Consider the following 12198-nt stretch of genomic DNA (forward strand, 5'->3'; position numbering starts at 1 on the left):
TCCCTCTCCTGGCTTTTGACGAATTCCTTTATTCCCTTCCGGGCTAAAGCAGTGGCTATTTTTGTGCCACTCTATGCCCCACCCTCGCTGTCGGCCGCGCCTTATCCGGCCTGGCCTGGAGGGTGACACCATGTCACCCTCGCCGGGACTCGTCCCTTGATTCCCGTCAGTTTGCTTTGATTTCTCTATCCTTCTCAGGGGCCAGTTCTTACTTCCTTTTATTTTTAGCTCTGCACTCCATGTGGTTTCAGGGTTCAGTCTGCTCATCGAAAAGTTCTTTTTTTTATAGTCTCTTTTGAAAATGATAGTCAAAGGAAGGGACGTGGTATTTGGTCATGTGGAAAATTCAATGTATAATTTAGACGTCTGTCAAAAATCCGACAAATAAAATTTAGCTGAAACCAAGGCAGCCTGGAAAGTGTCGTGTCCTTTGCTGGAGAGGGGAGAGGGCCTGTGGTGTGCTTGTCCTTTCAGAGGTTAGCATCCCTCAAGGTGCTTTCTTCAGAAGGATGTAACATTAACACCGCCACCAACAATAAAAATAACCCTTTATTAAGCCCCTCCTACATACCAGACCTCTCATCTACATCATGGGGTAGTATTAGTCCCACCTCACAGTTAAGCAAACTGAGGCACGGGCCTGGGTTAAGGAATTCATCCACTACCACAGAGCCATTAGTGCCAGCAGGGCAGGACCCTGGGTCTGAAGGCCGCGGCAAGTTGCCTCCTCTGGAGGGCAAAGACAATAACGGCCGTTTCTCAAGCATCTCAGTCCCCGGCCTTCCGAGCCCACAACAGGGGTCTCCTCTGATCAATGCCGCTCCTCAGGGAGGCGCGGGGGGGTGTCTCTGTCCCAAGCATTGGGTGTCCTCTGTCCTCACGGCGGCACAGCTGAAGATTTTGTACCGTGCTTTGCACAGACAGAAAAAAGGGAGCAGTCAGGAAAACTGCGGTTGGCAAGGATGCTGGTAATGACCTAGTACCTAATACTGAATCTTCCTTCTAGAGACGGTGCAGAGAGGGGAGTACACTTGCCCAAAGCCACACAGTAGGAGGCAGAATGGGCTCCGGTCCAGGGCTCTTCTCTCAGGAGAAGAGCTTGTCTTCCCCTCTGGCAGCCTCACTTCAGTGGCCTTAGAGACATACCAGCCTGGCTGGCCCCAAGGGCCAAGCTGTTGGCAGAATAGAGGGGAGCTGGAGGCAGGAAGAGAGAGAAAGTCCAGTGCTGCCAGGTAAACGGCGGGACACACACCTGAACTGCAAATAAACAATCATTTTTAATGTAAGTATGACCCATGCAATATTTGAGACATAGGGACTTCCCTGGTGACGCAGTGGTTAAGAATCCGCCTGCCAACGCAGGGGACACGGGTTCGAGCCCTGGTCCGGGAAGATCCCACATGCCGCAGAGCAACTAAGCCCGTGTGCCACAACTTCTGAGCCTGCGCTCTAGAGCCTGCGAGCCACAACTACTGAGCCTACGTGCTGCAACTACTGAAGCCTGCGCACCTAGAGCCGGTTCTCCGCAACAAGAGAAGCCACCGCAATGAGAAGCCTGCGCACTGCAATGAAGAGTAGCCCCCGCTCGCCGCAACTAGAGAAAGCTCACACGCAGCAACGAAGACCCAATGCAGACAAAAATAAATTTTAGGGCTTCCCTGGTGGCACAGTGGTTGAGAGTCCGCCTGCCGATGCAGGGTACATGGGTTCATACCCCGGTCTGGGAAGATCCCACATGCCGCGGAGTGGCTGGGCCCGTGAGCCATGGCCGCTGAGCCTGCGTGTCCAGAGCCTGTGCTCCGCAACGGGAGAAGCCACAACAGTGAGAGGCCCGCGTACAGCAAAAAAAAAAATAATAATAAATTTTAAAAAAAATTTGAGACATAGTACTCATAAAAAGTCATTGTTCTCTTTCCCTGCCGCCGCGGAGCCGCGCGGAGGCGGAGGCGCGGGTGCATTCAAGATTCGGCTCCACCCGTAACCCACCGCCATGGCCGAGGAAGGCATTGCTGCTGGAGGTGTAATGGACGTTAATACTGCTCTGCAAGAGGTGCTGAAGACCGCCCTCACCCACGACGGCCTAGCACGTGGAATTCGCGAAGCTGCCAGAGCCTTAGACAAGCGCCAAGCCCATCTCTGTGTGCTTGCATCCAACCGTGATGAGCCTATGTATGTCAAGTTGGTGGATGCCCTTTGTGCTGAGCACCAGATCAACCTGATTAAGGTTGATGACAACAAGAAACTAGGGGAATGGGTAGGCCTCTGTAAAACTGACAGAGAGGGAAAACCCCGTAAAGTGGTTGGCTGCAGCTGTTTGGTGGTTAAGGACTATGGCAAAGAGTCTCAGGCCGAGGATGTCATCGAGGAGTACATCAAATGCAAGAAATGATCAAATAAAAAAACTAGGCTCTTGTTCCTCAAAAAAAAAAAAGGGGGGCTTCCCTGGTGGTGCAGTGGTTGAGAGTCCGCCTGCCAATGCAGGGGACACGGGTTCGTGCCCCGGTCTGGGAGGATCCCACATGCCGCAGAGCGGCTGGGCCCGTGAGCCATGGCTGCTGAGCCTGTGCGTCCGGAGCCTGTGCTCCGCAACCGGAGAGGCCACAGCAGTGAGAGGCCCGCGTATCACAAAAAAAAAAAAAAAAAGTCATTGTTTATCTGAAATTCAAATTTAACTGGCCATCCCAGTTTTTGTTTTTGCTGTTTTGCTAAATCTGGCAACTCTACTCAGAATGCTCTGCTGAATAAAGGCACAGTGAGATACAATCAGACTGCGTTCTCCGGAGTCAGACCCAGAGATCTATCTTTGCCCATCCATAAATCAGCTCTGTGGTCCTGGGCAAGTTGCTTCCTTTCTTGGAGTCTCCCTGCCTCTTCATCTGTGAAATGGGACTAAAGCCGTAGGGAGATTTAAAAGACATATAATGTCGGGCTTCCCTGGTGGCGCAGTGGTTGAGAGTCCACCTGCCGATGCAGGGGACACGGGTTCGTGCCCCGGTCCGGGAAGAACCCACATGCCGCGGAGCAGCCGGGCCCGAGAGCCATGGCCGTTGAACCTGCGCGTCTGGAGCCTGTGCTCCGCAACGGGAGAGGCCACGACAGTGAGAGGCCCGCGTACCGCAAAAAATAAAAAGAGATATAATGTCGATAAAGGTAGATGTAGGGCCATGGCTAGCACATAGTAGGGACACTGCACCTCAGTTTCTTACCCGTAAAATGAGGTAATCACTTACCCTGTGGCGTTTTTCAGAGGATTAGATGAAGTTATGGATGTCCAGTGCAGAGTAGGTGCTAAATCATTTGTAGCTATTATAATAACTGGCAGACATTCTGGAGTCCAGGCCTTCCCAGGCCCCAAGACCTCTGTCCTCCCACCTCCCCTCCCACATGTTGCAAGGGCCAGCAGCCTTCCTGGCGGTGCTGGCAGCCCCCTCCTCTCTCTGGGGGCTCCCAGGGCCTCTGCAGCCACACCTCCTGCAATTAGATTTGTAAGTGGGAACAGGCTCTTGTCAGAGGCTCCTGATTGGCTCCAGGCAAAAACACAGTTTAGCACTCAGTCAAGCTGCATTTCAGGGCCTCAGTCTCTCTCCCCTCCACCTCCCCCTTGAATTGCAATCTGTTCGGTAATTTCCTTTTCCAACACTGCAGAACTCAGAGAAGCTGCGGCGCAGGAGCCGGGCAGGGAGGAGGGAAAGAGAGCTGCTGCTCCCTGCGGTGAAACTGCTGGTCCAGCACTGTGTCTCGTGTGTGTGTGTGTGTGTGTGTGTGTGTGTGTGTGTGTGTGTGTGTCTAGAACCAGACACACATGGGTATGTGGGGATACAGCCAACAACAAGGCCCCTGCAGGGTCAGACCAGGGCACCCACTTGTACCAGTCACTTGGCAGTTACCACTTATTTAATCCTTGTAACAACATGGATAACTGTAGGCATTACCACTCAGTTTGAGGATAGGGCTCACAGAATCTGAATCACTTGCTCAGGATCACACCAGAAGAATGGGGCAGAGCCATAATTTTCACCTGGGCCTGTTTGACTGCTGGGCCCCAAGCTCATACCATGATACCTTTTCCCCTTCTGGCTTCTGAGCTCAGAAAAGGAGCTAAGGAATCCTCCTGCACACAGGAGCAGGGAGAGGTTTCTTTTCCCAGAGTGAGTAGCGGTATCCCAGGGACAAAAAGCCTTCGCTAAAGAAGTGAAGTCCTGATGACAGAAATGCAGAGAGCAAGCTGAGTCAAGGAGGGGCAAGTCTTGCGAGATAACTTGCGTGGATGCCTGCAGCTGAGAGCTGCAAGGGTCGGGGGCAGAACTACCACTTAGCTCAGGGAACTGCTACTCCTGTTACTCATTCACTGATTGGATCCCTTCAGCAGTCCTACAAGTTAGCCATTTCTACCCCTTTCCCCGTTGAGGAAACCAGGGCTCTCAAAGGTTAAGTCACTGGCCTAGAATCACACAGCTAGGAAATGGCTTAGCTCGGGTTCCCATCAACTAGAAAGACCATCTTTCCCCAGGGCACCATCTTGACTAAACACAGGGCCGCGAACAGCAGGGAGCAGTGGGGAGCGGGGCTCCCGGAGACCAGGCCAGAGGCCTACCTCTCCCTCTCACTTTGCCACCCGCCTCTTCACGATCCACCAGACCCTTCTGCAGAGCCCAGAGGTGGCTGCTGCTCTGGAGGCCACCAGCAGGGGGGGCAGGTGGTGGCTGGCTCCACCCTGGCAACAAAGGAAAGAGGCTGGGGAAGCGGTCGCCCTTTGGGCCTCCCTTCTCCCCCAGGGCTCTGCAGCCCCCACCAGTGCCCTGGCCCAAAAGGAGGAGAGGGAGGGCTGCAGCGAAGGGGCAGCAGCCCTGGGAGTCCACTTACACCGCTGCGGGGGCGAAAGAAAGGAAGGGTCAGTTGCTGAGTCACACACCGACAATGTCCGCCCTGTCTTTCTTTGCCTTGTTAACGAAATGCATGTTCCTAAGACTGGACAAGCCTGCCACCCGGGCCACTGCTGACCCATGTGGGAAAGGATGCCCCGCATCGGGGTAGAAGCCGTGGCACTAGCTGAGGGCCTCTCAGCCTGGTGCCTTTGTGTTGTGCACAAGCTGTCCAGCCATACTTAGTGGCCCTGCCTATTACATCAGCCAGGCCTCTCCCTGGGCCGGGCTGTCAACACTCACATCCCCAACCCAGTCCCCAGTCCCTCCTGCACGACCTACTCTGGAGAGCTGGTGCCCATCAGCCTCCTTTCTTCAGCTTCCCTTGCCGCCGAGAAGGCAGAATCCTGGGCCATCGTGCTGGCACATCACTCCCAAGTCCCTCAGATTCTGTCTGGGGGCACAGGGCTCTCTAGTATGAATGGGGGCTTCCCTGGAGCCTCCAGATGACAGAGCCGAAGCACTTTTCCTGCCTGGATGCTACAGATGGCCTTTGGAGAGAAAGGGATAAGGAGCTTTGGCTTATAAGCAGCAGCCCATCCCAGGGCCAGCGGATGCAATACAGCCCAACCTTCCCCTCAACTCCCCCAGCTCTGGTGTGGGTTCAGCCTGGATTTCATCCTGACTCACTCCCTAGGCCCCTTTCCTAACCTGAGACCTCCAGATCTGCCAGAGCAGCAGGTTGGGAGGAAGGAAAAGAGGGAGGAAGGGGCATCCAGGGGATGGGATGCTGATCCAGGCCCGGGGGGAGGTGTCTGCACAGCTGCAAGCAGCCCCCCTACCCCCGGTCTGTGAATGGGCACATCACCCCCTCCCACCCGCCTGCCACCGCTCCTGAAACAGTTGGTCCTAATGAGCGCAAAGCAGGCAGGGCAGCTGTGTGCATTATCCATATGCATGGGGAGGTGTATATTTATCCTCACGTCCCACCCCACCCTGCAGCTGCTGCCAACCCCTATGCCAGGAGGGTGAGTGGGCACGAGCGCCCAGGCTGCTCAGGGCCCTGGGCCTCCTCTCCTCCCAGCCCTCCCTCCCCAGCCCACGCCCACAGCCTTCACTTGACCCATTTTGGAGGCAGAAGTTTGTGTGTGTGTTTGAGAGAGAGAGAGAGAGAAGAGAGTGCACACATCATTTCCCCAGTTGGTGCTTTTGATTTCCTCTGAAGTATCTTGATTGCGGACGTACAATGGCATTGCTGCCAGTGCTCCCTCAGCAGCTTCTGGCTCTGCGCCGCCTCCTCCCCAGGGCCGGGGTTTTCTGCTGACTCCGGGGCCCGCGGCTGGCTGGCAGGGAAGGAGCAGGCCTGATCCCGGCTTCCATCCCTCGGCCTGAGCAGCAGGACCTGGAAGCCTAGCCACGGTCCTTCCTGCTCCTGGGGCTGGGGCCAACCTGCACCCTGATGCCCCCACTCCACCTCCTCTTTCACTTGGACCTCCCATTGCCTCCTAGCTGGTCCCCTTGCCCTCCACTGCCTGGCCACTCAGGCCCTTAATGCTCAGAGCCATTATTCTAAAATTCAATTCCCCTGCTCAGATGCCTGCAGAGGCACCGCCGCTGTGGGACCCGAAAGGTCAAACTGTTTATCCTGTCATTGAAGGCCACTCTGGTCTAACCTCAAATCTTTTTTGTGGACCTGTCAATCATGGGCTCTCACACATACACTGAGCTCCAGATGAGCTACCCTCGCTGTCCCGCTACAAGTCCCCCACAATTTTATCTCCACACCTGCCCTCACAGCGACCCCCTCCCTCCTGTGCTTTGCTTACCCCTCCTTTAGGGCATGATTCAAGTCCTGCCTCCCCAGGAAGAGAGCCCGGTAGCCTCTAGCCCACAGGACTCCCCTGTAAAACTCAGAGCCCCTGGCAACCCAGGCATTTGGCATTCATTCATCCATCCATCATTCATTCCTTCGGCAGATATCTCTTGAGCAGAGGCAGAGCATCTACAGTGCCTCGTGTCCTGGCCTGTTCGCTCATGCCTTTCTGACCTCACCACTCCCTGCTCTGCCCCTCACCCACCTTTCCAGCCACTCACCCACTGCTCTTCCTGAAACAAGCATCTTCTGGCTCCAGCCTTCTGGTTGTTCCCTCTACCTGGAACACTCTTGCTCCAAATATCCCCAGATCTTGCCTCCTCACATTCTTGAGGTCTCCACTCAATGTCACCTTCTCAGCAAAGCCTTCCCCGACCACCTCCATTTATAAAAACTGCCATGCCCCCTCACCCCTACTGACAAGCCCTATCCCCTTCACCCTGCTTTACTTCCCTTCATAGTACTTATCAGCTGACATTTATTGATTTCTTGTTTGTCAGCTGTCTCTTCCCCACTAAGTTATTAGCTCCAAGAGGGCGGAGTTTGTCTGTTTTGTTCACCAGTGTATCACCAGCATTGGAATAGAGGCCAGCATTAGAAGGACATCAATAATTATTAGTTGAATGAATGAATGAGTGAATGAATGAAACAGGTAACGTCTTACGCTCTGAAAAATAAAAAATGACTAATATTTCATGTCCTCCAGGGGCACACAGGCTACTTGGGCCTGCAGCCTGTAACCTGACACAATTAGTTAAAATACCAAGTGAGAGTGTTAAGTGCATGGGAGTGAGGTTGGCCCAAAGGAACACGAATATCGTGATAGCTGTCAGTGCCTGAAAGCGGCCTATGCCATCACCAACCTGGCATCTCACATGCATCATTCATTACTCTTCATACCCCCTCTGGAGAGGGTGGGGAAGAATGCACAGAGGAAGTGAGACTCTGAGGTTCGGTAGGCAATCCAGGCAGAGGGATCAGCAGAGCCACTGGGGCATGGAACCACATGGGCTGCTGGGGGACTGACTCTAAGCCTATGATCTGATGGGTGAAGCCCGGGGAGCTGCAGCTGGTAGAGGTGGCATTTGGTGTGGCTGGAGAGTCCCTATCCATTAGGCTATGAGCGGCCCATTTGCTCAGTGCCCTGCAGCAGGCACACATATGGAGAGTGTCCGATGACAACATCCGATTCACAACCAGGCAGCCAGGGCACCCACGTGTCAAGTGACTCACTGCCATTTTTTCCAGGTGGGCTAGAAGTCCACACCACCCTTAATGCTTAGTTCTTGGAAGCCTGCTCCCTCCTCCCACTTCTTAGCTGCAATTCTGAGATGTTGCCCATACCACCTCTAGACCCCATTCTACAAACTGTTGAAAACTATGCCGCACCCTACCCCCCACGTCACCCTCTTCTTGCCTCAATGTAAATAGTGAGAAATAACCTATGGCACTGAGCCGATGGGTTCTCTCTCAAGAAAGACCCAATTGTTGAAGATCTAGTGCAAGGAGAAGTCATAAATATCCCAGTTTGCTGCAGTTGAGAGGAATTTACCACACAGCAATTAAGGAAAATTGGTCGCCTGTGGAGGAAACATTCAGACTCCCAGTGCAGAATTCTGGGGTAAGTCCACTGCCAAGTCCCTGAATCATAAATGCCAGGGACAGGGGATTTTAGGGAAGAAGCCCTGGGCTCGTAAAGGCCTCCCTCACTCAGGGGATGTGATTCTCATACACAGGAGAATATGGTAGAGGCCAAAGCTCTGCCCACCAGATTTCTGTTGGTTCTTTGTAAGAGCTTTCATTGTGGAAGGGTGTCTCGAGGTTGTACGTCACTGGAGGAATTCAAGCAGAGAGTGAAATCATCCTTCCTTGGAAGGGAAGCAAGCCTTTGGGGTGCAGATGGACAGGGTAGAGTATTGGGGGGGGAGAAAGAGAGATGCCGAAGGAAGAAGCTGATGTCCTTAAGGCCAGGTCCCCTCCTGACCCAGGTCTATAAACCTCTCACCAGGAGCCCCCAACCCCAGCTGTCTCTGCCCTCACACTGATCTGTTTCCCATTCCCTGCAGCTTCCAATGAAGTTTCTAGAATCTTAGCCCTGAATCCCAGGCTCTTGTCCCAGCATTTTGGCAGAGTATAGGGAAGAGGCAATCCAAGGGTGCCCTCTATTTCCTTCCTTGCCCCTTTAAATGTAAGAAACTGGACTCAGAGGGTACTAGAACCAGTACCAGGATCCTAGGTTCCAGAGCCCACTGTTTCTAAAGCACCTCCAAGGAAGAGATTTCCAACATCCAGCAGGGAGAGCCTCACCTCGGAAGAGGGCTAGAGTGTGGTGGGGTATGTCCAGGGATACCCAGGAATAATTTTTTTCCTCCCCTTATCCCACAGCCCCCGTTTCTTTGTAGGTCTAGAGCACTTAGGTTGGGGAAGGACATGTCCTAGACCGTCCCCCAACCACACACCTAATTTACATAAGGCAGAGGTGGGATGGGGTAGGAAATCCCCCAGTGGGCTAGTCTGGTCCTGAAAGTGTTCATGGCCTCTCCCCACCCACCCTCATATGGGAGCAAATGAAGGTGTCTGAGGAAAGGGCATGGTGACAACCACAGGGTCCGAGTGGGTGGATGTGAGCGGGGCCTGGAAGAATCCAGAAATTAGGTTAGAACGCTGGGGCTCGACCTCCAGAGAGGGCCCTGGGACGCTGACACAGCGCCCTCCCGGTTCAGGGTGTTCCCCGCTGCCCCATCTGCCTCCCCCGCCCCCAGGGTGCCTTTTGAAGCCGGGAGGGGGCTTTGATCTGGGGTCTGCCCGACTCTCAGCTGGCCGGCCAGGTGCGCTGGGGGAGGGGCGGAGGGGCCGACCATCCCCCCCGGGGCTCCCCCTCCCCCGGCCCCCTGCACCCCGCCCCCTCCCCCCACCCCCGGGCAAGGAGACTGTTTCCGGCTGTTGCAGGAGGGCACCCGAGCACCCCGACTCCACGCCTTGCAGCTGTTCCCCAGCTGCCCGGCCCCACCCCAAAGACAGCTGGGAGAGAGGCTGGGGGCGGGGAGCGGGGCGCAGCTGCTCGGCTCCGGGGCTGGGACCGGGGAGGGCGGCGACATGAAAGAGCCTGGACCCGCCGGGGTGGCGGGCCAAGGAAGCCCCCAGGCGGTTGCCTCCCTGCGGTCTCCGCACATCTGGCGCACAGGAGCAGTCAGTGGGGAGGGGGGAGACGCGCTCCGCTCCTGACCACCCAGCCCTGCCTGGAATGGGGAGGAGCGATCACCTCCCGGGAGGGCGGGGACGGGAGGGCACGGCCGGGAGGGGGCTGTGAGAGCAATATCTCGGAGTCTGAGCGGTTAGCCGAGGGAGGCACAGGGCGCGCCTGTGGCTGTGAGAGGTGTCTTGAGTGTGCAGGGTGAGGAAGGCCCCCACGCCTTCTCCAGCTGGCCCTGCTCCTGGGGCACCTCCAGCTTTCCTGGCCTCCTCTGCCCCTGACCCTTTTGGGAGGTGGGTGACAGCTGCTCCTGCAAAGCCAGGGACAGCTGGGTAGCTGGGGACAGCTGGATGGGGTGAGCGTCTCCCGGCTTCCCTGGCTGCCCAGGCACTCCAGGCCATACTACACAGTTAGCTGCTTGGCCTACAGCCTATGTGCCTGGGTGTCTATTTGCTGGGGTGGGCTTTCAGAGCTGGAACCTGGTGGGGTTCAAGCTCATCGCGCTACCACCAGTCTCCCCTCCATATCCCAGTTTCATTAATGTACCTGGAGAAAGAACCTCTTCCATCAGCTAAAACAAAACTAGGCCAAGTGGGAAAGAAATTGGGCAGCTTTCTGTCTTGGCTCCCAACTCCTGGCACAGAAGATGTCCCAGGGTTCCTGACAACCAGAGAAAGTGACAGTGAGTCAGGAGCAGATGTGAGTGGACTTAAATGTCTATCTGTCCACCAGCACCTGGCCCCAGGCATCCTTCCACCCTGGGTTGGAAGGGCACTGTGCTCCAGCCATCTGCCTCCCCTCAACAGCCCCAAACAGGTGCAGGGGAAGAGAAAGGGGCAGGCCAGCTGTTGTCATCATGCTCCTGGCTCTGGCTCCTTGCCAAAGTGGGGAAGGGGGGAGAAGTGAATCAAGGGTCCACCCACCCCCACACTGAGTCATTTTCTACTCCCACAGGATGGGAAGATGGAGGCACTAGACCAACACTTTTGTCTGGCCAGCCCGACTGGCGGGGGGACATGGACTGACCATGTCCTCCAACTTGACTGCTTATTTTTCTGAGAAGAGGGGTAACTAAGAGTCAGTGAGGGTTGGACCCCTGGTGCAGGACTTACCCATAGTTCCCTGTCTTGCTCTAGGCTTTCTGGGGTGGGAGGCATTCAGGCTCAGATTCTACCCAGACAAGGGGAAAGAGAATTAGGCACCCAGGAAAGGTTGACCCTCCTACTTTATACATAAGCAGATCCATGCAAAGTGTTGGGCAACAAATCAAGAGATCCAGCAACCCCCTCACACCACTCCTGCTCCAACAGAGGAGGGCTTGGTGTGCCCCAGCCCCTCCTTCCAGCCCACGGGTCCCTGAGACAAGCAGGTCCCTGGCCAGTCCCTCATGGCAGCACTTCTCAAACCCCAGGATGTGTCAGAATTACCAGGGGGTTAAAAATGCAGATTACTGGGAATTCCCTGGTGGTCCAGTGGTTAGGACTCTGTGCTTCCACTGCAGGACTGCAGGAAACATGGGTTCGATCCCTGGTTGGGGAACTAAGATCCTGCATGCCGTGTGGCGTGGCAAAAAAACAAACAGGTTCCTGGGCCCTCAGTGAATCCAAGTCCAAGTAGGGCCCCAGGACTCAGCCCTTTTAACAAGCTCCCAAGCATGCTACTCTTTGAGAAGCTCTGCCAAAGGGGATGAGGGTAGGATGTCTTTTTCACCTTGTTACCCTAGCACTGTGCCTCCCAGAGCACAGGATTTTCCTGCCTACCCTCCCTCCATGCTCAGGGGCAGGGGCTAGAGCCCAAGTTACCAAAGGAAGCATGGAGCTGAGTGACCCTCCCCGCTCCCCTCCCCCAGTGGGGGCCAAGGCTCAGTTAGACTAAATTCCAAGATAGGGTCTGCTCTACTTCTGTGCCCTTGGCCCTACACAGTGCCTGACGCTTAGCATGTACTTAATAAATATTTGTGGACTGAAGGAGGTAAACTCTGCAAGACTCATAGAAAGGTATTTCTTCCTTTGTCTGTCCTCGCTAAGAGCATGTTGGCAGAAACTCAAAGAGATGCCGGAGCCCATGCGGCCGGGGGCTGGGCCTAGGAGGCCCTCAGCAAATATTTGCCAAATGAACCCAAGGCTGAGACCAGACGTAGTTAGTGCCTGACGAACTGACATTCACAGGCCTGGAACAGGCTAAACCCCGGAGAAAATCAAGGCAAGGAAGGCAGGGGCTTCCATCCCTAGAGGGGTCCCTCCCCACACCAACGCCTGAAGACCCCAGGC

At 55.2% G+C, this 12198-nt stretch overlaps 1 protein-coding gene across 1 annotated transcript; it reads left to right on the forward strand.

The window, feature by feature from the left end:
- Positions 1–1990: 1990 nt before the first annotated feature.
- LOC136136452 (small ribosomal subunit protein eS12-like) lies at positions 1991–2389 on the forward strand. The gene has a single exon (XM_065894623.1). The coding sequence runs from the start codon at positions 1991–1993 to the stop codon at positions 2387–2389; it is 399 nt and encodes a 132-aa protein (XP_065750695.1).
- Positions 2390–12198: the final 9809 nt, after the last annotated feature.

This window comes from Phocoena phocoena, chromosome 16 (genome assembly GCF_963924675.1).
Source record: "Phocoena phocoena chromosome 16, mPhoPho1.1, whole genome shotgun sequence".
In the NCBI taxonomy this organism is placed as follows: Eukaryota; Metazoa; Chordata; class Mammalia; order Artiodactyla; family Phocoenidae; genus Phocoena; species Phocoena phocoena.

Coding starts and splice junctions, on each gene's coding strand:
- LOC136136452 (XM_065894623.1), top strand. CDS start 1,991: ATGGCCGAGGAAGGCATTGCTGCTGGAGGTGTAATGGACGTTAATACT.